This window comes from Syngnathus acus, chromosome 1 (genome assembly GCF_901709675.1).
Source record: "Syngnathus acus chromosome 1, fSynAcu1.2, whole genome shotgun sequence".
Lineage (NCBI taxonomy): Eukaryota > Metazoa > Chordata > Actinopteri > Syngnathiformes > Syngnathidae > Syngnathus > Syngnathus acus.
Window position 1 is genome coordinate 6,635,978 of NC_051087.1, and position 23,736 is coordinate 6,659,713.

Below are 23,736 nucleotides of genomic sequence, written 5' to 3' on the forward strand. Positions count from 1 at the left end.
CGCGAGAACTCAAGTTTTATTTTGCCCACATTTCAGTCTCGCAGGTGCACTTTGGGCCACCTTATATCAATTTAAATCCTCGTAAAATGTTTTCACGTCTTTGATTGGATGTAACTATTTACCTTTTTTATAGATGCTGCAAAAGTCACGACATTAGGTACACTTGCACAATCTAGTGATGCATACTATACACTGTTAAAGGGAAAGGCTATTCATTATTGGTTTGAAATTTGTTGTAGTCAGTGATTTAAAATCATACTGGTAAGTGTATTTTTTATTTTTGTCAGAATTTATGCTTTGTTTTGGTACTCATTATTTGTATTTCAAAATAGACCGTTTGTTGTCTGTGCAGTGGAGACGGGACACTTTTATAAATTTGCGCTTCTGACTTTGAGCTCTCTTGTCCTAGAGTGATCAAACTGCTTTGCAAATTAGTTTCAACTGTCGACTAATAATTGACAAAGCAAATGCAACACAAACACAAATTGTGTGGGTTGGACATGGATGATCAGTTATATGAGAAGATGCAACCTCACATCTCAAAACAACAATACACACTGGAAGACACTTTGGCATTTTTGTTTGTGCCCCAGGCCAAAGCTGTATAGAGGTCACAGCAGGCTGCTTTATCCATGAGAGTGCACAATATTTGTGCAAGCGTCAGCCATCTATCTCTGGAAATCAATTCATTCGGTTGCACTCTTTTTGTTTCCATTTGACCTAAAAGATATTTGGGATTTTCAGGGTTTACATTAGATTATTTTGTTGACATTGATGATGATAGGTAATATGAAGGAGTATACTTTATCGCCTTTAGTTCTTAAAATCTCTTATAATCTAAATAGATGTGCAAATATAGGCCACAAGAACTGCTGTCCATGAAAGATTTTCACGATGAATTGTGAGGGAAAGCACACAAGACTGCCAACAAGATTCTGTACAACATGAAAAACGAAGCACACATCGCATCACAAAAACATAAGTACAGACACGACCCCAACCGCGTGCCTGCTGGCTGAGGGACCTCCTCCAATGTCCGCCACAATAGTTCATTCAGTGCAGATACTCTTGCAGGTAAGTGAGTGTAGGAGATGCGGGCTGAACACCCCGGACTGGTTGCCAGTTATTCAAAATCGGACTCTAGATTGTCCATAGGTGTGAAATTGACAATGACATGCACGCAGTGGTAGATCCAGTAGTTTTTATTGTTGGATTAAAACAACACGAGTGGACCCCCATCCACCCACCCTCCGTTGATGGACAGTGATAGAGCAGCACCGATAGGGGCGGGGCTGCACTGCAGCAGTAAACCTCCGCCTGCTTGTGTCTCCTCTCCGCTAATGTTCGGCGGGTTACGCACGCCCCTCTCCCTCCCTCCCTCCGCTCGGAGACAGGTGGTTGGCGTCCAGTGCCTCCATCCTCCCGGCGCTCGAGAGTACCAAATATCTGCTGGCACCAAGGCAAGGCTCGCTCGCTGCGAGCGCGTACCCGATGGACTTCCAGCGTGCAACCTCCGCCATCGCCGGGCGGTGGACAGCCGGAGTCGGGGGCCGCAACCGGAACGCTCCACGCGGAGAGCTCCGCCGATCTACTCCCAAATGTTTTCCACACAATCCCACCGGCTGCCGTTCACGGGAGGGGGCCTACCGACGGAGGAATGACATGCACGAATGAAAAGTTGCCACAATTTAGGCGGGGTTCTGCAGTCGACTGGTGGCGGGTTCATTTGTGATTATCCTCCGGGCTTGAAAGTTGTTCCCTGGAGGGAAGACGGCTGTCAAAATGGCTTCGGGCCCCGGGAAAGCCATACAGACCCCCGGGCCGGGCTCTGCCGTCAACGGGAATGCGGCAGAGTTCCAGAACGTCGAGCAGGAGCAGTGTGACTTCCAGATGCACAACAAGATGTGCAAGAAGATCGCTCAGCTCACCAAGGTAGGTGGGACGTGACCGGACGAACCTGAAAGCAACGCCACCTCTCTGGACCATCTTCACTGAGGTGGAGCTGTCACAATCGTGCCTTACGTGCACGTTTATTGTTCTTCATGCAAACCTGCTCCCAAATCCCGTGCAAATGTTACCTGGAAATTAGGAGAGATTTCCAGCAATTCCAGATGATTGAAATCTGTTCCACTTGCAGCGCTAATCAATTGCAATTGATTTGCATATGACTGTCCTGTGAATGCATGGCAACCCATTCCCAAGTTCGTTGTTTTATGTACTCAAACACAAACATAGCTACACTTCAAATCTGTTTTAAGAGATTTAACAAAAGTCTCCCTTGAAAATATAAATGTGTAATTTGACAGTATCTGTGATCTAATGCATTATATTGACTCTACACCATATAGTAAAATGAAGCAAATATTTATTTATTTGATTAATAGTGAAGTTGTTCGCCACTGCAAAATCTTAAAATCCCACACTGCTTGTGTGATAGGGCCAATTAAATCTTTTGTGATAGCACACTGTATTGAGAAGGTAGCACATCTGCTTTGGTTCTGGGTTCGACTCCCGACTCTGGCTATCATGTCTGGAGTTTGCATGTTCCTTCTTGTGCCGTTGCATGGGTTCTTTTCAACCCATCTTGCAAATAAGACTCTAAATTGTCCATCGATGTGATTGTGAATCATTTTTTGTCTCTATTATGCATCCAGTCATTGGTTGGCGACCGGTCCAAGATGTGCGACTCTTCTCTCCCAAAGTCAGCGGGAATATTCTCCAGCTCATCCCTAACGTTAATGAGGATAAGCACGATAGAATATTGCAACTGTTTAGATGACCTTATGTAAATTCTCGCATCCTATCTTGACTCTCTTTAGCTTGTGCAAGTGTACCTAATTGAATGTGCGTTTGTGTTAATCATCAGTCTTACTCTGATAACTTTCCCCCTGCTGCAACACATGTAATGTGCATATAAATGAACCCAATGTGCTTCCCGCAGCAGTATTTTGCGTTTCATATCTTCCAAGGCTCTTCAGCGCTGCATGGGGGCCCACATGTGTGAGCTCTTCACAATAGTGCTTAGAGAAGCAGGTGACGATTACTGATGACGATGCAGTCGCCGTCCTCCCTCGTGGCTTCACCTCCGTGCTGCCTGGATGTGTGTGTCAAGGAGCATGTGCTCTGCAGCAACATGCAGCATTTGCCGCTCTCAAGCTGTCCGAGCAGATGCGCAGGATGTGCGCAAAGATGACACACTGGATGGGTCAGCTCTTGTGTCTGTACTCGTTAAGGGACGTTTGACATTTGTCAAAACTACAGTATCCGCTGTGTCCTTTTGTTTGCGTGCTCGGTGGACAAACGTATGAGGACACAAGGCCGTGGGGGGGAGTTGAAAGGCCATCGGTGTTGGACATGGTTCAGTTTTGACGTTGGTTCCAAATGTGTTTGATGGCCGCTCGGGTTAAGCCTTCCTCACTATCTTGTTGAGATGTGGGATCAAGAGTGAAGGGGCGAACTAAGGGGTATACTGTAATCCAACCTCTTGACATCTGACCTATTCAGTACTCTTTTATGGTAAGTGGATTGCAACAGGAAATGGGGTCAGCAGTAGTAACCTTATATATTTAATAACTCATGAACTTAAAAGCACCTCCTCAGGTCCTCTCCGCCAATCAGTTTCTCACTTGGCCCTCCCTCCCTCCTAGCGCTTCATCCTCTGCCTGCTCTAGTGTGCCCTAGTTGAATGGGTGCTGCTAAAGATAAACCAAGAGTGTGTTTACGTGGCACAACAAGCCAATGAGAGGAAAGTGCGAATTGAGTCCGTCGGGGCAGCTGTTGTGGATGTTCACACCGGTCTTTTCTTCTGCGTGCATATACACACACAGTCAAAGTCTCGATTTTTACACGATTAATAGACTTCAAAATAGAAGTACAGTTGTCTACGTGCTGGTGTGTGTTCATAGCAACATTTTGATAGGCAGATCTAATTTGGGCTATGTGATGTCCTGTTCTTATCCAGCTTGCACTGTCAAAGTGGGGCCTGCTTTGTAATTCAGCCGTGCACTCACATGAGTGGAGGTGTGTGTCTGTGTGTGTGTGGGAGGCGAGCTGATGCAAGCGAGAGTGCATCTTTCTGTCTAACCTCTCTTTTTTTTGCAGCAGCAGCTTTACACTCAGCTGCCCCGCTTTACACGTTGCACAGAATATTAATTAAATACTTTGCTGACTATAAATTTGATGTCAGTAAACACGGCCCTTGCGAGGCCACACAAATAAATAATATGGATTTACATTGGCTTAACTGACGCAATGCATTGTAGACTCTTTTTCATCCAATCATTAGTTAGGTCGGTACTGCTAAGAAAAATGTAGGTAGAGGTGACCTTCGGTAGCGTGTGTCGCTCCAGGCGGTGTGTTCAATGCAGCGTGGGTTTGGTGTTGAATTGGAAACGAGTCTACCCCAACCAGGGGAGAACACAGCAGAGCCGATCTGAATTTGAACTGCTCAATGGAAAAACAAAATTGATTCTCAGTCAGGCCGGTACTAGTAATTGGACTGTTTTTATTTGTTGAAGACGTTTGAGCTTTAACCCAAAAGGCTTCTTCAATTCTGTTTTACGATTTGAGTAGGCTGAGCATTTAGGCTTTTGGGGTGGTTGCAGTTGGAACTTTTTCAGTAATATTTCAAATGAAGGACTCTGCTGAATTAGATATCAGGCACATTAGAGCTGTGTCAGTTCTAATTAGTGCTGATCGTTTTTTAACTCAACCAGTCACAACTCTTTCAGGGGTTAATTTACCAATTCATCATTTATATCCTAGCAACCAAAGCATTTCTGATGCATTTGAGCTGACTTCATTCTTGGGATTTTTGTCGTGTGCATGGATGGACTTTTTCCCTCTTTTGGTAGTTTCACACATGCGCACAGTTAGAAAGGGGTGTTTGCACCGTTGTGGGCGTGGATACAGCCAACTTACTTCCCAGCCAATGGGAGCGACTCCTCTCTTTAAAGTCAGTGTAGGAGAAGCGCACAATCTACATAGCTGGAGTCCGACCATTTGCGACCCCCATAGTTGCGAGTTGAGATTCAAACCCAGAACCTTCCTGTGAGGCTAACACTTGAGGTACTGTGAAGCAAATGTGCTAATCAGTCATTCACTACGCTGTCCGATGAACCAAATCTTCCCAAATAAAGGCTGGAGTAACATTATTGCGCGAGGAGCATATGGGATTTAATGTTCTGGTGTGTTATGCTGTTAAATTGTCCTCATTCCAGCCTTTTCTCTCGGCTCATTGCGCTCATTTCCTAAAAAAAGTGAGGCCGAGGAGCCCAGCGTGAACCTTCTCTTCCCTCAGAGCCTGCCCTCGATACAGTCCCTTTCATGCCTCTCGGTCCAACTCGCAATGCGTGAGCCCAAGTTCTTGCACCGTGACATGATTGGATATAAGTGTTGGGCCGACAGGAACGTGAGACGGGAGCTTTGCCACATCTCACATTTGTCATTGATATCACAGGCCAAAAGCCATGCACTGTGCATTCAAGGTGGGGGACACATGCACATATTGACACGCATGCGGGAATGTGCTGCGACACAGCTGTGTGCCGCAGACAGAGCGGCGTCTGCGTAAAATATGAGCCCCTGCGTCCCCCCCCCCCCTCCCCTTGCATACTCACCTCCCAGAGTGTGTAAGTGAGACGTCAGGGTCATCAGATGATGACACTGTGGGCACGGCAGTAAAGTGAGTACGAAACAGGCCATATTTCATCGGTTAGTCACAATCTCTATGGGGAAGAGACCACCGTCGCACAGCTTGGAAATACTGTGCATACTTGTTTTGATGATGCTCATGCTTGCACACCATTCCGACTAAGGCTTTTACAATTTTGTCTCCTTAATAAAAAAAAGTGGCCGAGTCATTTTTGGTTTTAAATGGATGGTTCTGAGATTTTCAACTTTTTTTCCTTTTTTAAATCTTTTTTTATACATTCTATTTTTTGATTTCCGAACGTCCTAAGTCAGAGGCATAATAAGCATAACACATTTTTGGATTTTGTAACGAGGCAAGTACTTACTGCAGCGATGTTAAACACAGAAGAAAAAGCTTTGCATCTAATTGTAATCTAGCAGGCAGTTTTGGAGTATGATTCCAGGCAGTGGAAGGTTCCATCGTTGTCATAGTGACTCAGTGACAAAAAACAAAGCAGTTATTAACATCAAAATGTAAATTGTTCTCTCATTGGCTTTGCTGTTTTACCGTGAATAAGGCCATTAAAATATTGAGTTTTTATTTTGAAGTTTCAATACTTTGTAAGATCATAAGAATCAGGAACACACATTAACAGCGATCGCATTAATTTAACAAATACGTACGTTCACGTCTCTAAAACCAAATCATCCCAACTGCGTGTTGTTGATGCCCTCCAGGTGATTTATTCTCTCAACATGAAGAATGAGGAGCAGGAGTCGGCTCTGCAGGCCTTGAACCACGCCCATGACAAGGAGCTGCACCGCATCCTGATGGAGACATGTCAAGAGGGGGAGGGCTCAGCGCTGAGGACGCGACTCCTCCAGCTGCAGGAGTCTCTAGATGAGCAGCAGAGGGTCGGAGCGCAGGTACGCGCATGTGTGTGTGTGTGTGTGTCCTTGAGATCGAGTGCGCATGTGTGTAATGACCCTGCCAACCTTATCCTCATAATAATGAGCCCAACCTCTTTCGAAGGCCATGCTGTTTTTCTGTCAAATTAATGTGCTCACATTAGAGCCACAAATCAAACTCACATCGAATGTGCCTCACTGTAATCAAACCGGAGAAAACAGCGTGGTACTTAGCCCATTCGTCATGTGCAATTTGCATAATGTGCCTCAATAAAGCAGACGCATGAATCATATATAACTGCATTATAATAGCATGAGATTCAGGTTTCTGGGAAAGTCGTCGTACGAGCTTGGTGTGTATCCCCCTTTTCACATGCAAATTATTACAAGAAGGGAATAAAAATGTTATTTTTGCAATATACGTGACAAATAAGACCACTTGCCATAAAAATGAAAACATCCTCCAACATCACGACGGGATTTAAAGGAGACTCAACGAGACATCAACCATTTAGCTTGGATTGATTATATAATATTAATAATCCATTCAATTAATCCAGATTAACTTTTTTATACCCAAATTTGAGCCAGTGCATGTGGCTTCTCTTCAATTCAGAAAATTAATTCCCTAACTATGCAAATACAGAATACTGTGCAGCTCTTGCATTGTAGACTGCATTAGACTGCACGGCGTGTAACATCTTGCCACCTGTGCCTCCAGGTACAAGCCGACTTTGAGTTCTTCCGCATGCAGTCGGAGGAGAGGGAGCGTGAAACGGAAGCCGAACTGAGACGGGATTTTGAGGAGAGGGTCCTGGTGGCAGAGGAGGAGCTCAGAGAAGCCAGGTCCCAAATCAGCGCCGCTCAGGAGAAAAACCTGCGATTGAGCAAACAACTGGAAGAGGCCGAGGAGATGATCCTAGATCTGAGCACCAAACGTGAGCTGAGGCAGAGACTTAGTGTGGATGGGAAGGATACAGAGGACAAGGGCGAAGATAAGGGGGAAAAGACAGAGGAGGAGTCAGAGAGAGTGAAAGGGCTTTTGGAAGAGGTGAACATGATGAAGGAGGAAAGGGATCAAAGAGAGGAGGAGAGAAGGCAAGCGGCCGATGCGGAAAGGGGGCAATGGGAGCAAAAGATGAACCGGCTTGAAGAGGAGAAAGAAGAAATGAGGAAGACGTTAGAGGCTGAATGGCGAGAGGAACAGCGCAGATGGGAGGAGAAAGAGGAGGAGGAGAAGAAAGGAATGCACAGTGCTTTAAGAGAACGAGTGAAGAAGGCCGAGGCCGATGTGGAGAGCCATCTGGAGAGGCAGGCCGAGAACAACCGGAACACACTAAAACTGCAGGAACGCATTCAGGTAGAAACCGTAACTCCTTGTTCTCATACATGCAGCAGACGTAACCGGCAAACGGGTTCCCAAAATAATTGATTTGCAAAGATAATGTTTACAATCCAAACAATGCAAAACCTTTGTTTTTGAAGTGTCCAAATTAACCGATTAATCGACAAAAACAACTCAATACCAAATGCCAATATCAAATAAATATCAATTGGTTGACAAACTGGAGCTGAAAAAAAAATGGTTTCACACTTGGTAATACACTTTAAACTAAAATTAAACTAAAATTGTATCCGATTTTTCGATTAATCGACGAAACAATCAATAGAATCAATTGTGAAAATAACCAATGGTGATAGGTCTACTTTGTTCCATAATGCAAACGTGTGCTATGACTAATGCGAGACAAATTGCCGCTTCATTGGATCTGATCTTCGCTCTCAATTTTTTTTTTTTTTTCGTTTTTAATGTTATCAGATTTATTGCTATGATGTCATATTTGCCTTTTGTAACTTCGTACTCTGGAGTTCCACAGCCAATGTAACAGATAAAGTTCATGTTTATGATGCAGCCTACCGTCTCTGATGTTGCCAGCTAATGACCGTTGCACGAGTTCCATGGTAGACAGAGACTTGCTTGTCTAACCACAGGCGGTGCTTGCTGAGTGCTGTTTCCACTGTCAGCTCTGTCCTAATGAGTACTTTGCACAAGATAGAATTGTTTCAGTGTCACCACTGAAGCCAAGCATTGAGATTTCAGACCCCCTGCTGAAGCTGACAAGATAGCAGACCATTAAAATCCTGCAGCTGGGCTACAAAGCTACAAATGTGTACTTGCTTGCTTTTGTGTTGTTGTCTGCATTATCTTTTGCCTTCCTCTTCTGTGCCCCGCTGTGCCCCCATGCTGCCCACTCGTTCCCATTCCTAGAACCTGGAGGAAGAGCTAGAACTGGATCGGAAACGCGTCGCCGAAGCTGAGAGCACGGCCAAACGGGCAGAGGAGGAGCTCGCCGTGGCTAAAGAGAGGCTACTGCTGCAAGAAGATGAACTGCAGACTCGAGCCGGTAGTTAATGAGACTTCCATCACATGCTACATTCTACATTGCATGTGTTCATTTGGCAGTTGTGCTTGTCCTTAAGAAACTTTAAGATTTTTGATGTATTGACTCTGACATAAGCGCGAGGCTTATTCCAACACTGCGGCGCTAAGGGGGTGATGATGTTTGTAGCGGAAAGTGAAGCTCCATTTGTCAAGCTTAAGCTTAAGGCCGTTCACTGACATCCGAGCATTAATGTCTTTAAGACATGCAGAGATGCGTCTCTCAAATTGATTGTCAGAAAGGAGAGAAATGAGATTTGAGTTACATGTCATCAGCAGAGAAGTGAAGTTAAGACAGGCCATTGCATAGTGAAATATTGTTAAATATTTAAGGACCACTTACATCACGGACGTTGAGGCCGACTCCACTACATCTTCTGATGATGTGTTTGATAACCTTTAAAAGAATACAATTATGAGCAGTGGAGAAGACTGAAGGTAACAGACAGAAAGGAAAACATGAAATCGTTTTTGGCAGGACAGTCACCTCAAGTGATTTTGGTGATTATCAATGGAAAATGGCTGAATATAATCTCTTAGCAAAATCAGTGGGGCAAGAACTGAGCCCTGAGGAACACCTGATTTGTCAAGTGTACAAAAGCATTGTTTTTTTAAAAGGTACCACCTCAATCACAAACTGTCAGGAATGAGTTGAGCCAGGGCGACCAAATGCACCTTAAATCAGGATTTATTGAAGGGGAAGGGAGTTGGGAGGGGGGGAAGGTTGTTGGGAGGGAGGCAGGGGGGGGAACCGACGACACAGACGGGAGAGAGACTCACGGCCAGCAAACAGACCGACCGACCGACAGAAGTCCACTTGGACAAGGTTAAAATTCTGACCGTGAGCCTCCAGACAGACCGAGGGAAAAACCAGACGACAGGACCACGGCACGGAGAGGGACAGAACAGAACAGTAGACACCAACAAGGAGGAACACACGGGCAGGGTTTAAATACATCAGGTAACAAGAGGGAGCAGGTGACAGACATGACGATAACAAAGGGGTGTGGTTCAGGGAAATTGAAAGCCGAGCGTGCTCTGGCATGGGCGTGACACAAACTCATGTACTTCTACAAAATAAAATGCTTTTTTCATTTTCTTACTGCAAGTGTAAAAATTCCAAATAGTTACGAATGATGAAATAATTCTGAAAAAAAAAACATGCACTACTTAGGACCAAAGATTAGAGTTACTGCATTGGCTAGCCAGTGGCATTTTGCAATGATGTGTGTATTCTGTGTGGGCTTTAGAAGAGATCCTGAATGTGGGCTGCAAGGCATGCGTGTGCGCTGACGTGGAGGACCTGAAGAGCCAGTTGAGTCGTCTGCAGAGCAGGAACAGAGAGTTGGAGCTCCAGACCAGCGGCAGGAATAACGACCATGCACGCCAAATCCGCCAGGTAAGAAAATATCTATCCATCCTACAACACAATCTCTAAGACAAAACTGAGCATTATTTTTGTGAATATAGAATTATTGTATTGGTAAGCTGCGTACCTAATGAGGTGTCCGGTCGGTGTATTTCAGCACGCGGAAGCCCTGTCCAATCTGCGTTCCGAAATGGTGAGAGCTCAGACAGAAGAACTGCGTCGTATCCAAAAACATGCCGACGAAGAGCGGGACAAACTTCAGAGGGAGATGGAAAAGGAGCGAGAGAACCTACAGAGGGAAAGAGAGCAAGAAAAGAGCCATTTGGAGAAGGAGCGAAACCGGCTGCGGCGGGAGCGAGACGAGGAGAAGGAGGCGCTGCGGAAGGAGGCCGAGGGAGTCCGAGAACATGTGAGGAGGGAAAAGGAGGAGGAGGTGGAGCGCCTTCGCAAGGAGCTGGATGTGGAGAGGGTCCGTGTCCGCGCTCAGCTGGACAAGCGCTTCGAGCAGGTGGAGGCGCAGAGAGCGGGTTTGCAGCAGAAGCTGGAGGAGGAGAAGAAGAGGCTGGTGGAGAAGGCGGAGGAGGACAGGAGGCGGCTAAAGGAGCAGGTGCGGAAGGCCATTGAGGAGGTGATGCGGAGACATGCGGCCGAACTGCACGGCGTCCAAGAAGCTCTCAACTCCGAGAAGAAGACCAACCAAGAGGTAGATACTGTTAGATTCTCGGTTTTATTTTTCCCCCTAGTTCTTTTTCTTTCATGTACAATGTCATCTTTTTGACATTTCACAAATACCTTCTTTTTGTGAATCTTTTTTTGGGGATGCTCTTCAAAGGTATGTGCACATCTAGAAGAAGAGAGAAGAAGAAATCGGGAGCTTCATGAGAGGCTGGAGAGGGACAGACAAGACCTGGAGATTAAACTTAAAGATGCAGACAATGAGGTAAAGTGCACATCATTTTGTTTTTTTACATGACCTCACTAGATTGTAAATTTGCACCTGCTGCAAATTTGTGTTCAGATCTTTCGTTTGAAGACGGCTATGCATCATCAAGAAGAGAAAGACAAGCAAGCGCCAGATACATCGCCCCCATGCGGACCGCAGTGCTCCCGCCTGCAGGAGGACCTCCAAAAGACCCAAAACCGCCTGACCCGGATGCAGGACGAGGCGGAGAAGCAACGGGAAAGACAACAGAGAGACATCGCTTCCCTCAAGGCCGACAAACACCGGCTAGAGGAGAAAGTTTTGGAGCAGAGTCGGCTGAACACAGAGAGGAACCTTTTAGAACAGAGCCAACGCCACATCGCGGAACGCATCAGGTAGGCCAGTCATCGTAGTTGACACCAAATACAGAAGGTATCAAAAAACCCAAACTGCAACAAATATTTCAGTTGTACCATCAGTTTCTCTTTTTTTTTTTTTTTTAATGACTATAGCTCGTTTTATTTGATGCAGACTGTGATTATTGCGTGAAGCCCAATAAAACAACGGGTCGCTAAAGTAATGAAGCAGGGAAGGAAGAAAATGTTATGTTCGGGATAATTACTGAAAAATGTTTCTTAATATGCTCATCCTCATTTGGTGAGAACACTGCTCACTTGAGTAGGAGATGCAAAATGAGAGCAAATTTCCGACTTTGCCGAGTTACTCAGATTTGGCGGTATAGTAAATGAGTTAAATAAACAATCCTCCCAAAGCAGCAGAAGTTACACTCGACTGACAGTTAAAAAGCATTTTCTGTTTTCCATCTACTCCCTTTAGAGCCGAGTGTGAGGATCGCCTCAGGGCAGAGTTCCGCATCGAGATGAACGCCGCCGTCGCCGAAAGCGAGCAGAGGTGGCAGAACCAGGAGCAAGAGTTGCACACTCAGATCAGCGAGCTGCAGAGTCAGCTGGATGAGCTGCAGGTGAGCCGACTTCTTCTTTTTGACTTTGGCCTCGTTCAGAGTGGATGCGGCAAGCAGATGTCCGGTCACGTTGACTCTAATTGGGCTTTGAGTCTTGCTCTTTTCACTCCTCCCTGCACACCATCGTTAACGATCCACATAATGCACCCAGTGAGTGCAACGCTTAATGACCTTACTACTCTTTTAATGCTGCTGCCTATATTTGGAGATTCACAAATCATTCAATCAGAAAAACAGCCTGTTTGTTTAGCTACAAAAATGCATAGTGAGTTGCTAAATTTATCATTAACTTAACAACCATAATTCAAACCAAAATAATACAGTAGTGGTAGGAACTGAAATGAAGTTATGCTTCTATATTATTTTCACAATTAAAATGATGACTGATCACCATGTTGTGCATAAAAATGACATCATCACACAATATAACGTTGGCAACATTATTTCGCAACTTTTAGCAATAACATCCGTTTCTTGAAAATGGCATATTTCCTATTTTTCCATTTCCTGTAGATGTCAAGGTCTCATGTTTTGTTACTTTTATCCACATTTTCCTTGACAATGCAGACAGAGACAAAGAAGGCGGGATCTGAAGACAATTCCCATGGCAACCGGGAGCTTGACAAACTTAGGAAGGAGGTCCAGGAGACCAAAGAGATTAACAAGAAGCTGAGGGAGCTGCTGCAGGTACTTGCACATCATATCAATACACATATTTTAGATTTGAAAAGAAATCACACCACACCAAAAATGTCAGAGAAAGCTATTTGTGTTGGATGTCGCAAATAACAAAACGTCTAATAATTGACGCCCCACATTTTATTTCCTCCATATTATAAAGGTCCATCATCTTTTTGTGTTGGGCTCTCTTTTTTTTGGTAAGGTTTGTTTGCATTCTTGTGTGTTGGAGGAGCCACAGAGCCAGTGCTTAGCTGAGGAGAAACATAATCACGCCATGCAGCTGCAAGCATTGGAGAGGCAAGCCAAAGAAGACGTACTGTCTGAGCGCAACCGACTACAAACCATGCACCACCTGGAGTTAGGTAACACATGCACATTCACACACGGATCGGCAATCGACACACGAGCGCCGGCTAGCGAAGCCCCGGGATGAATGGACAAACGAGCACGTGCACGCTCATAGGCACGCAGCGATTTGAGATTATGTATTCAACGGCGAAGTTCTTATTGCCATGGATACATTTCACCATGGCAACAAGCGGAAGGCTACCTGTGACAACGAATGAGTGGATGTATTTTTTTTTCCTTGCGCATTTGTATGCGTGCCCGCGATGTCAGATAAGCAACGTGCGGAGTTGACCCAGCAGCACACAGAGTGGAGCAGACAGATGACCCAGAGACACATGCAGCAGATTGAAGACCTTCAGGCCCAACTGCAAGCTCACACACAGATGATGGCGCTGCAGCAGGTAACACACACTCCTTTCAATTTCAATCTCTTCCCCTTGTGTCTATTGACCTAAATATGATAAGTGTGCTTTTGTGCGTGTGCTATTTAGGACCTGAAGCAGCAGAACCAGAACCAGGTGTTTGAGCGGCAGCTGGATGAGAGTCGCTGCGCCATGCTGGAGCTGCAACGAGAGAATACCACACTCAAGAAGCAATTACAGGAGAAGTAAGTGGACATGTAGATGGATGTAAAACGATTGGCCTGCCTCTGAAGCTAAGAAAGAATTTGCAGGAGTATTTCCAGGCATCGCTTTCCTCACAGGTCCATTCAGGTGAACCCCAAAATGGTAGCCAAAGAAGAGGAGAGCCCAGATTTGGAAAAGACCCGAGATGCTCATCTGGAAGACGAAGCGCAACGCTTGAAGGAGGAAGTGGAGAAACTGAGGGTGGAGATGGAGAAGCTGGAAGAGTCACAGAAACTGTGGGAGAGGAAAGAAGACGACGACAAGGCGGAGGAAGGGGAGCAGGAGAAAGAGACGAAGCCAGAGGAGGAGGACGTGACGAGGAAAAAAGAGCTGGAGGAGATCAGGAAGGAGCACAAGAGGGAGATTCAGAATTTGGTGTCGGAATACAGCAGCGCTCAGATGCAGCTGCAGGCTCGCATCGGAGCCCTGGAGAACGAGTAAGTCCCGCACGTGTGACATCTCCATGACAACGCGCCGATGCTAAGATGATAGCATATGCGGCTACGCTTGCTCCAGGTTGCGTGAGCGGGAGGAGCGATGCAGGAGGAGAGAACCCCGATGTGACGATCTCCAGTTGGGGAAACTTCAGGAGAGACTGACGGAACGAGACCAGCTCATTAAGCGATTAGTGGTACATGGACGCACGAGATTTTTAATAATATCTTTTTGTTAGTTTGACTATTTTGGATGCTAGCAAGCAAACGAATCAGACTTCCAGACAACACCAACTGTGAACAAGCTCCTTTTTCATCCTCTTTCCCTCCCTCCAGGAAGAACGGCATCAGCTGCAGCTACACCCCCCTGTTGTCGGGGACAACAGCGGCCCCAGGCTCCGCGAGAACAAGCCCCGCCCTGGGAGCACCACGCCAACCATGAGGGTGAGTGTGTGTGTGAGTGTGTGTGTGTGTGTGTGTCCTGCACATACTGTAATGAGTTCATCAAAAAGCACTCCTTCCTGCCAGAAGGGAATGTTGAATTCAAGCCAAGTTTTGTTTCTGGTGCACAGACAATAAAGTGTCCAATCTGGACCCTTGCTTGTGTGTGTGCGTGCGTGCGTACGTGTGTGTGGACATTTTCATTTGGAATTACACATTCATGTTTGAATCATTAACTGTTACTTGTAAACATATTTAACGACTTGAGAAACATATTTTATGGTCTGACTCGGCAAGCGAACGTGACTTTATTCACCCGCATTCACGTTGCTTTCTAAAAAGCTGCGGCATAACATGGATTTTACTGTGCCTTGTAATTTGACTTAAAAAATCCACCCTCATGTCATAAATATTGATCAATTCTTTACTGTATTACATATTCTATTATTTTGATGAAAATCTGATGTGCTTTTGAATCGAGCGTTCATTTGTGTCCACAGAAGAAGCACGTGGAGTCGTCCCCTCGCGGAAGCAGCATCTCTTGCTCCGGTGCTTACGACCGCCTCCCTCCCTACTCGTCCTTCTCCTCCACGCTGCCCCACCAGTCTACCTCCCACCCACACACGTCTCCGCACTACTCCACCACGTCTCTTCCGCACAAGCACACCCCCCTCAGCCAAAATTCCCCCCCGTCGCTGCCTCGCTCCCCCAGATCCCGAACGTCCTGCATCCCCCCGACGCCGGCGCCCACCGCGCCGCTGCCCGTCTGCCCCTCGTCGCAGGCAGGCATTCGCTACGTGTCGCCCTCCTGCCAGGAGCCATATGCGTACTTGCAGGCGCAGTCAATCAGGTAGGATTTTAAAAAGGTTTCAGATTGTTGTTGTGTGAAATCATCTGACAGCATCAGCGACTTTTCTTCCGGGGCGTCAAACTCGCTTCCCAATATAACATTTGCAATTGTGCTATTAAACTTGCATTATTTATAACCTACCTTTCTAACGGAGGGCTTTGTTCCGGAACCTTTATGCGGTGACAGTGACTCACTGGAGTTGGTTTGCTTTGGAAAAAATAGCAGCCCTGTGTTCTTCTGCGCTAAATAAAGACATGCAAAAAAAAATAGGTCAAACATTTACTTGAGTACGGAAAGCAATAATGTGCACCTTTGATCACTTAAATAGCCAAGTAGGGTATTAAGTAGGAGGGAGTTAAATGTATGCTTGTTTTTATTGAATGATTACAGACAGGATGCCGAATACAGAGATGTAGAAATTAATTTTCGTCATGATCCACTGCCTAAAAGATATTTTGCAATTTGGTCCTACAATGAATTGTGAAATATGTGCCATTTGTCTTTATTGGTTGGAAAGAACAAATGATACACAGATTAAAATTAACCCCTTTTTTTTCTTCATGTTTTAGGGGGCCTTATATGGAGCCGAGAGGCACTGAGGGGCTGAAACAAGAGTGGTTCACCAAATACTTCTCTTTCTGAGCACAAACATAACAGTCAACAGTTCATCGCTTTTGCTACACACGTGCGTGCACGTACACACACTCGACTGGGAGCTCCGCCCATTTTTCATGTGGTCAAATACGAGGAAAATGAAACCGCAAGTGGTGTGGATGTGATGGAACGACGATGCCGTCGGACGGATCGCTGCACACAACTCCACACAGACACTCCAGTTGGTCACGTAGTACTGTGAAATAAGGTTGCATGGATTTTGCCGAAAATATGTTTATCTGGTTCTGTTGCATTGATATGAATCCTTTTTCGCCAAGCGGTATCAAATTGGTGGAGTGCTCATCCAACAGACTCGTGGGCTCATCACCAGCAAGGCCATCTCCAACATTGCCTCAAAGCTCAACCAAAAAGTGCTTCTCAAAACACATGCCTGACCTCTTCTCGGCCTCTTGGATCTTGTTTGTGTTGTCGGAAATGTCCCCATGTGTGTTTTTTTTTCTAAACAGTCTTCCTTTTTCAACGCAACATTTGCTTCCATATGATCACATGGTTATTGAAGGCAAATCTCGGGATGTCGTCGAACCAAGTGTCTCTTCAACTATGGAGGCATTTGATGTATTCAATCGAGATCCTCATTAATATGGACACGCACACTTTTCACTTACCATCCGAAAATGAAGGTTGTTTTGATGCAAAAATGTACAATAGTCTTAATGAACAAATTGAATAAATATTTTGTTTTTGTACTTGATTCTTCTTGATGTTTTCTTATCCGCTAAAGGCCAATGATGTGTCTGTCTGTTCAAAAGTTCCAAAATGTTTGCAGTTCTGTCTTTACACATTGACCTGAAGAAAATATGAGGAATGATTTGTTTACTTGGACAGTTTTGATCCAGCACTAAGGAGTTTAGAAATGCAATTCAAGAATGAAATTCTTGGTTTATTAAATGTCATTTGAAAACAGGCCATCAAAACACTGTTTATATACAGCAAAGCGAAAGAACATCTTATAGAAAATATTGACCAAAGGAGACAATTTGTCCTTTTGTCCACTTTACCTCTTACTTAAACATGGGGCATGTTTGGAGTGCTTCAGTTGCAGAAGTGAACTGCAGGACAGTGTCCTTAAAATGCGTGAGCTCCTTCAGGGCGTCTTTGCTGCTCTTCCCGCCTGTTCCACGGTACCTCATGGAGAGCAACTTGGAGCACAAGTAGTGGAGCCACAACACGTTGGAATGAGGGTGGTAGCTGTTCCAGTCGTTACTGTGACCGACAAAACAAGGCAAAAGTACAAGTTACAGATTTATGAACCCTGAAAGCTACGGTTACTGTGTGGATGAGGAGGATTCGTCAGCACTGGTACATTTGTGAGTAAATTGTGAGGATAATTATTTCATTACATCCTAAATACTTCAGGTGACTTTTTTTGTCAAGCCTTTTCTTTAGTAACAAACTGTACAGTCCTGTAAACATGAATGGAATGTTTGTTCCAAGTGACCTCCTCCCAACATACATTGCCAAATAAGTTAAAAAAATAAGTGGACTGACCCATTCTCTTCTCTCATGTGTCTATAGATGTCAAACTGGTAATCTCCCTGACCCATGAAGAGCTCCTCATCATTTGAGATGTCACAGGACACTGTCAGACCATCTAAAGAGAAAACAGCCCATTGCAATCAGTCTCATTTAAATTAAAAAAAAGTAGCTGTGCTGAGGTGATAGACAAGGGGGAAATGCCACTGACCGATTTCCAGTCTGGAAAGAGAGTAGTCAATAATGCGTACAAACACGCCTTTTGTTTCCAAAGAGTGTGGTGCTCCATTGAAAAGGAAGCTTCCTGTCTTCTCCTTTGTCGTTTTGACCAGCACGTTGCCCCAGTGAAGGTCCCTTTAGAAAAAGTGATACATGACAAATCAAATACATTTCAAGAATTGAACTGAGAGAATTCAAAGGAGTCCAAATTAGTTTGTTACGAGAACTTCCCCACGAGCTGCATTTGGTCAACACTCGGCCGCCAGGTCTCGATCAAAGCGATCAAACATGTACCTGTGTTCAAAGTGCAGCTGCTGCTCAGCCACAGCCAGAGCAGCGGTCACTTGATGGAGAATACTTTTTGCCACCACCAACGATGATAACTTGAAGACACCAGAGATGTTGGATGTAAGAGGCAGAGAGCACCAAATGTAGCTAAAATAGGACTATTTGACACCACAAAAGAATGCAGTCAAAAGTTTGGGATGTGAATACCGTTCCATTGCTGTTCTCGAGGTCGACACCACCAAACTCAAACTCCAGGATGATGAACAACTGGTCATTTTGGAATAAATCTACAAAACACAGAGAGAACAATCAGTACGTAACGTGTAAAACAATATCCCTTATTTTTACGACACTGTAGTAAAAACAATCACTAAGCTTATTCTCTGACAGAGAATATATTCAGTAAAAAATATCTCCAATGAGACTTCAGTGCGTTCATGTTGCTGGATTCAAGGGAGTGAGAACACAACAAAAACCTGGTCTGTCATTCTCAGAGCCCTTTTTCCGATCAAAGTTGTCCCAGGCCTTCAGGAATTCGGGCGGGTAGCAGCCTCGGACACAGTGGAGACTATTTGGGAACGAGACAAAAGTCAACAAGCGCAGAGAGACGAGCGTGCGGAGGTGAGAAAAGGACGCAGAAAGAAGATTTACTTATTAAGTCCAATGAAGCAGCTGGTCTGATTATCATGCTTGTCTTTCAGGCTGCTCAGCTCCCTGTAACAATACAAAATGGGTTACATGCTCAACATTTCAACAAAACTATGGAGGGTGAATAACACGTGGATTTTAGGTAAATGCAAGACAAATAAAAGGACAAATTACTTGGAGATAATAATCTCATGAAGGATCTCCCCAAAAGTCTTCTGGTCTTCCCCATTCACCTTCTCACTGCCCTCCAATGGAATGACCTGCAAGAAGCGTCGCCCCATTCATCATTTTCAGTCATCTCAAAATATGTATATATGTGCATTTATCACATGTCCGTGCGTACTTTAAGAGCAATCGTTTCTCCTGACGAGTTGCTGGTGGAGAAGACCTCACCAAATGTACCCTCCCCAATCTTGACGCATTGTTTCATCTGAAGAGCGGAAAAGCATTCCTTCCAGGGCAGCGAACCCGGCTGTCCGCACTCAGCGTACACCTTCTTCGCATCTGACAAATCTAGCTGTAGGGGTTGGTGGAATGGCGGAGGGTTCCGGGGGGGCGGGACATTTGCATACAGTCATTTGACAAGGCTTTGTATTTGGATTGGCCATGTGGTGCCAAAATATCATGACATCTTCATTCTTACCAGACTGATGTCTCTTGGCACTGGCCTTTTACAACTCTGTGGCGTTAGCAGCACTAAAAAGAGCAGTTGAAGGTTAGAGGAAGACAAAATCAGCATAAATCCATAGCTGGGCACATATGAGCAGTACCTTTGCGGTGAATGGAGAGAGACGATTTGAATCGATTCCAGTGCTGCGTGCGCGGCGTGTCATCGTCCAGCAGTGATGACATGTTGAGGGGGCACATCCTCACTGGGGTGGAGAAATTCAATAAAAGCCCCTGCACATCAGGACAGAAGTTAGTCTCGGAGGAAACTGCATCATATCTACACATTTTACAAAAGACTTGCTAACCAGCTAATCCCATAATTACAAAATGCTCTGAATCTGATGCGCCATCACAATAGTCATATATATCAGGTTCACCTGGATGTCAGCGGGTTCAGATGAGATGAGATCGCTGATGGTGCAGTCGGCAGCCCTCCTTGCACTCTTCCTCTTGAACGTGCGCGGCGCTTGCAATCTGCTGTCGTTCTTCCAGCGACTCACGCTCAGACCACTGACGCATGCCTTTCGAGTTGTGCCCGGCCGGCCCGTTGAAGGGCTCTTTTTCTTCTTCTTCTTCTTTTTACCAACCGGACGGGAAGCACGTTGGTCAACTTTGGAGGGTTTTTCAATGGCTTCTCTGTCCGAGCCCAAAACCTTGTCTGAACCAGAGGAGGTCGAATCCGAACCACTTGTGGATGATTGACATTTGGTGCCTTTTTGCTGCAGCTCCTTCAGTTGTGTTAAAGTCAGTCTCTGTAATCTGACTGTAAATTGGTCAGTTAGGCTTTCTCCCTTGGAAGTGTTGTGTTGTCGTTCAACAGACAATCTTTGAGCGATTGTTCTTTGAATTTCCTCCAACCCAAACCTTTGAAGCACAACTTTGCAATTTTTTCCTTGAAAAGTGTCATTCTGTTCCCTTGGTGACATTTTCCCGGAAGAGCTGGCTGTTAATTGTGCACAAGTAAAAGATTCAAAGTTACTGGACTCGGTGTGCGCTGATGTTGACCCCTCCTTAAAATCACTTTCTGCAGAAAGCAACTGTGACAGTGCAAGGCTGACGGAAATATCTGAAGTTTGGGACTCTGGCTCAGTCCCAGTGGTTGACAGCTCACAAGTTTGATCTTCAGTAGCAGCTAAACTAGACCGGTATGACTGTTCTGATGATAACATATCCACGCAAATGGGATGCCGCTCAGGAGTTGGACTTCTGTGAGCCGAGCTAAGATCAGCAAGGCAGGAGGAGTCGGTGGTCTGGTTGCAAAATAGCCTCACAGTTGAGCTGTCTAGTCTCGTCATTCTCACAGTGCAGGGCTGGGCCAAACACTCCTCCTTCAAAACTTCAGTCAATGAGAGCAAGTCTTCCACCATGGACACCGAACAATTGTCTGCAGTCAGCAAATGGAGGCTTGCCCCATCGGTTTTCCTCTTGCCGTCTCGATTTGTTGTGTTCATACTCAATGGGTGTGTAAAAAGCTCCTCTGAATGTCCTTCATGGAAAGGCGGGCATGCTTGTTCATTCGGTTCACTGAGCCTTGACTGCTGCTTATTGTTGGAGTGGAGTACTATGGGTGGTGAACAACATGGCTGACTTGGAGAGTCCTGGTCTTCTTGGCATGCGTTTGCACTTATGCGGCTGACGGACAAGGACGTGGGGTTCGGGGACTCATTTGTCACCGGAGCAATACGGGGCCGTTTGCTGGACAGTCTGACTGAGGGCGTGGAGCAAAATATGGGCTTCCTGGGGCGGGTCCCAAGGCTGTGATCTCCTGCTGAATCATTAGGGAGAATGTTTTGCAAGGCGTCAGCATCCAAGTTGCTGGTGGAATTCTCCAAACTTGACTCTAGAATTGCCAGAGGGACTCTTTTCTTCTTGCTAGGAAGGCAAACTTGACTTTCCTCTCCAGAGGTGAAATCTTCCAAAGAGTTGAAGACCTTGACCTTTGAGGCTTGGACTTTAGTGGTGATGGGGCGACGTCGAGTCACAAAACAGCCTGGCGAAACATGTGGAAGACTGGAAAACAGGAAGTAAGGATGAATATAATATATAAGGATGACTGGACTTGGCAACAAATTTTGGATGGATGGATGGATGGATGGATGGATGGATGGATGGATGGATGGATGGATGGATTGTTATACATGTTTCTATATTGGGATAATATCAGATAACATGCATTGCACTATTTGTTTAAATAGCTGTTTATTTAATATCTATACTGACCAGTTTTATTGAAAATTTTCATTGTTGTGTTGATCTTTTATAAAAGGTTAATTATTGCAAAAAAATCTAAATTCATTTTTTCTCTCTTCAAATCCTTATTTTGAATAAAAAAATCAATAAATATTGATATTGACTGATATGAAATATCAAAATTTTGAACTTTTGAATATTGTAATACAAGGACTTACTTGGAAGTAGTGTTGATTTGAAGTGGATTTTTGTTTCTTTTTGCTGGAGGAGACAGATCTTCATTGCTCTCGGTACTAATCGGACGCTGCTCCTCCCGTCTAAATGTGACCGCTGCTTTGGCTGGTGCTAGTTTCCTGCTTGTGTATCAATAAAGATAAAAAGAAGAAACTATTTGGACAGGAAAAAAAAAACATTATCTCTATAAAGGGTCCATTCTAAGTGATTTTAGGGTTTGTGAGTTGTTGAATGGTTTAATTCATTATTTCCAATTATCAGTAAACTGAATCTCATGGGGTGACTGCAGCTTGAAAATGAGAAAATACTGCTTTGAAATTACAGCTCCAAAAGTCCTTACAGTGTGCATCTAACATGAGCATGATAACTGTGAGGCTAAGAAGGAGTTGATCGTGTCAATCAATGCCTGTGTTGGTGCAAGGACCTGGTTGCTCTATTCCGTCGAACAGGTTGAGGGCAGGAGGGGAAGGGCACGCTGAAAATATCTTCATCAGTGCTGTCCTCTTTCAATTTCCCCCTCATTGGGCGGACCTTCTTTGCCTTGGAAGCACCTTTCTTTGCTCTGAAAATTTAAAAGCATTTTCCAGTGACATTTGAACAACTTCTCCGTGGGCTCATCACACAACCAATAACAATGTCATTCTGCGTGTTTTTACATTTGATTTATGATGCACATTTTCTTTCCTCCCCCTTAATGCGTGACTTTAAATTTGCAAAGCAATATAAGAAAAGTGACACGTGCTACTTGGTTACAACCGCGCACTGTTGATTGGGTTTGGTCGAAAGATAAACAACAAGATACAAGCTATGGGAACCTGAGATGAAATGTCGCAGCTTTTTTGAACAGCATTACTCTGCTCTAACAACACTGGCATGGAGTTTAAAATCTTCATAGTAATATAGTGACTTACTTGGAAGTTGGATGGCTTTCAAGTTGCACTTTCTGACAATGCACAGAAAATGACAGATCATCCTCGCTCTCGCTGATAATCAATCTCTTCTTCCCTCTTGTGAGTGCTGCTGCGACTGAGACTTTTCTTTTTCTGCATAAAAAAAATCAGATCAGAAACAGTGTGAAAGGAGAATCTCTGCCACGACATGTTGCAGCAGTCATTTAAAATACCAAAACTATGGTACAAAACAGTTTTAGTTGAATTTTGAAAAACAATTCAATTGCAATTACTATATGGACAGTTTATGCACTTCAATTAGAGCTGTTAATTTATCAATCACCACAATTGAAAAAAATATAAGCCGAATAATTCATTCATTCATTTTAGTGTATTGCAAAAATATGCAATTCCCTACTAAGATTACAACAATCCTGTAATGCAAACCATTTCTCCTATGTAAACAAATAAAATAGAAACCTTGAACCTATAAATAACATACAGGATCGGATGCTCCTTTTTGTTTATTTACCTGGTTTTTGTGAATTTATCAAGTTCAACCAAGGAATCGTCTGAAGACAAGGAGCTATCAAAGGCCTGCTTGTGATTCTTCGGTGAAATCCAAGGCGTCAGTTTTCGCGTTGTCTTCCCGTAAGTCCGCATAAAAATTGGCTTCGCGGTGGTCATTTCGATGAATACTTATGAAATACTTATTTATGACCATTTGCTTACATTCCGACAGCTCTCATCATTAGCTCAATTTTACCCGTGTTACCCGCTCCTCGTTCAAACAGTATCATCCGGCTGATTGGTCGAC

At 44.7% G+C, this 23,736-nt stretch overlaps 2 protein-coding genes across 7 annotated transcripts; one reads left to right on the top strand and one right to left on the bottom strand.

Moving 5' to 3' along the window:
• Positions 1-1,322: 1,322 nt before the first annotated feature.
• On the top strand, positions 1,323-16,994 carry fam184b (family with sequence similarity 184 member B). Of its 5 annotated transcripts, none has more exons than XM_037252697.1 (18): positions 1,323-1,932; positions 6,370-6,558; positions 7,262-7,900; positions 8,810-8,945; positions 10,231-10,379; positions 10,507-11,052; positions 11,182-11,289; positions 11,368-11,666; positions 12,109-12,253; positions 12,821-12,940; positions 13,137-13,296; positions 13,553-13,683; positions 13,774-13,889; positions 13,956-14,345; positions 14,425-14,539; positions 14,679-14,786; positions 15,284-15,633; positions 16,203-16,994. In XM_037252697.1, exons 1-18 carry the CDS (start codon positions 1,783-1,785, stop codon positions 16,273-16,275), a joined length of 3,924 nt encoding a protein of 1,307 aa, XP_037108592.1. In that variant the 5' UTR covers positions 1,323-1,782; the 3' UTR covers positions 16,276-16,994. The 5 variants fall into 5 exon arrangements, with proteins under 5 accessions (XP_037108592.1, XP_037108598.1, XP_037108617.1 ...); XM_037252703.1 differs by having other exon boundaries at positions 13,968-14,345; XM_037252722.1 differs by having other exon boundaries at positions 1,324-1,932; positions 13,986-14,345.
• Positions 15,989-23,715, bottom strand: haspin (histone H3 associated protein kinase). 2 transcript variants are annotated; one of them, XM_037252746.1, is made up of 17 exons: positions 23,452-23,715; positions 22,941-23,072; positions 22,454-22,591; positions 22,014-22,148; positions 19,983-21,615; positions 19,707-19,836; positions 19,580-19,632; positions 19,280-19,453; positions 19,111-19,196; positions 18,940-19,002; positions 18,765-18,856; positions 18,496-18,575; positions 18,295-18,383; positions 17,993-18,135; positions 17,797-17,899; positions 17,307-17,511; positions 15,989-17,094 (listed from the first exon to the last, which is right to left on the bottom strand). In XM_037252746.1, the coding sequence occupies exons 1-16, from the start codon at positions 23,604-23,606 to the stop codon at positions 17,310-17,312; spliced, it is 3,408 nt and encodes a 1,135-aa protein (XP_037108641.1). In that variant the 5' UTR covers positions 23,607-23,715; the 3' UTR covers positions 15,989-17,094; positions 17,307-17,309. The 2 variants fall into 2 exon arrangements, with proteins under 2 accessions (XP_037108641.1, XP_037108633.1); XM_037252738.1 differs by lacking the exon at positions 15,989-17,094 and having other exon boundaries at positions 17,168-17,511.
• Between the last annotated feature and the right edge of the window lie 21 nt (positions 23,716-23,736).

Excerpts from the sequence above, each read along its gene's own strand:
- fam184b (XM_037252697.1), top strand. The coding sequence starts at position 1,783 with ATGGCTTCGGGCCCCGGGAAAGCCATACAGACCCCCGGGCCGGGCTCT. Across the intron at positions 7,901-8,809 it reads AACTGCAGGAACGCATTCAG|AACCTGGAGGAAGAGCTAGA; the intron begins GTAGAAACCGTA and ends TCCCATTCCTAG. Across the intron at positions 14,787-15,283 it reads GCACCACGCCAACCATGAGG|AAGAAGCACGTGGAGTCGTC; the intron begins GTGAGTGTGTGT and ends TTGTGTCCACAG.
- haspin (XM_037252746.1), bottom strand. The coding sequence starts at position 23,606 with ATGACCACCGCGAAGCCAATTTTTATGCGGACTTACGGGAAGACAACG. Across the intron at positions 23,073-23,451 it reads GATAAATTCACAAAAACCAG|AAAAAGAAAAGTCTCAGTCG; the intron begins GTAAATAAACAA and ends TTTTTTATGCAG. Across the intron at positions 19,003-19,110 it reads CATGAGATTATTATCTCCAA|GGAGCTGAGCAGCCTGAAAG; the intron begins GTAATTTGTCCT and ends GTATTGTTACAG.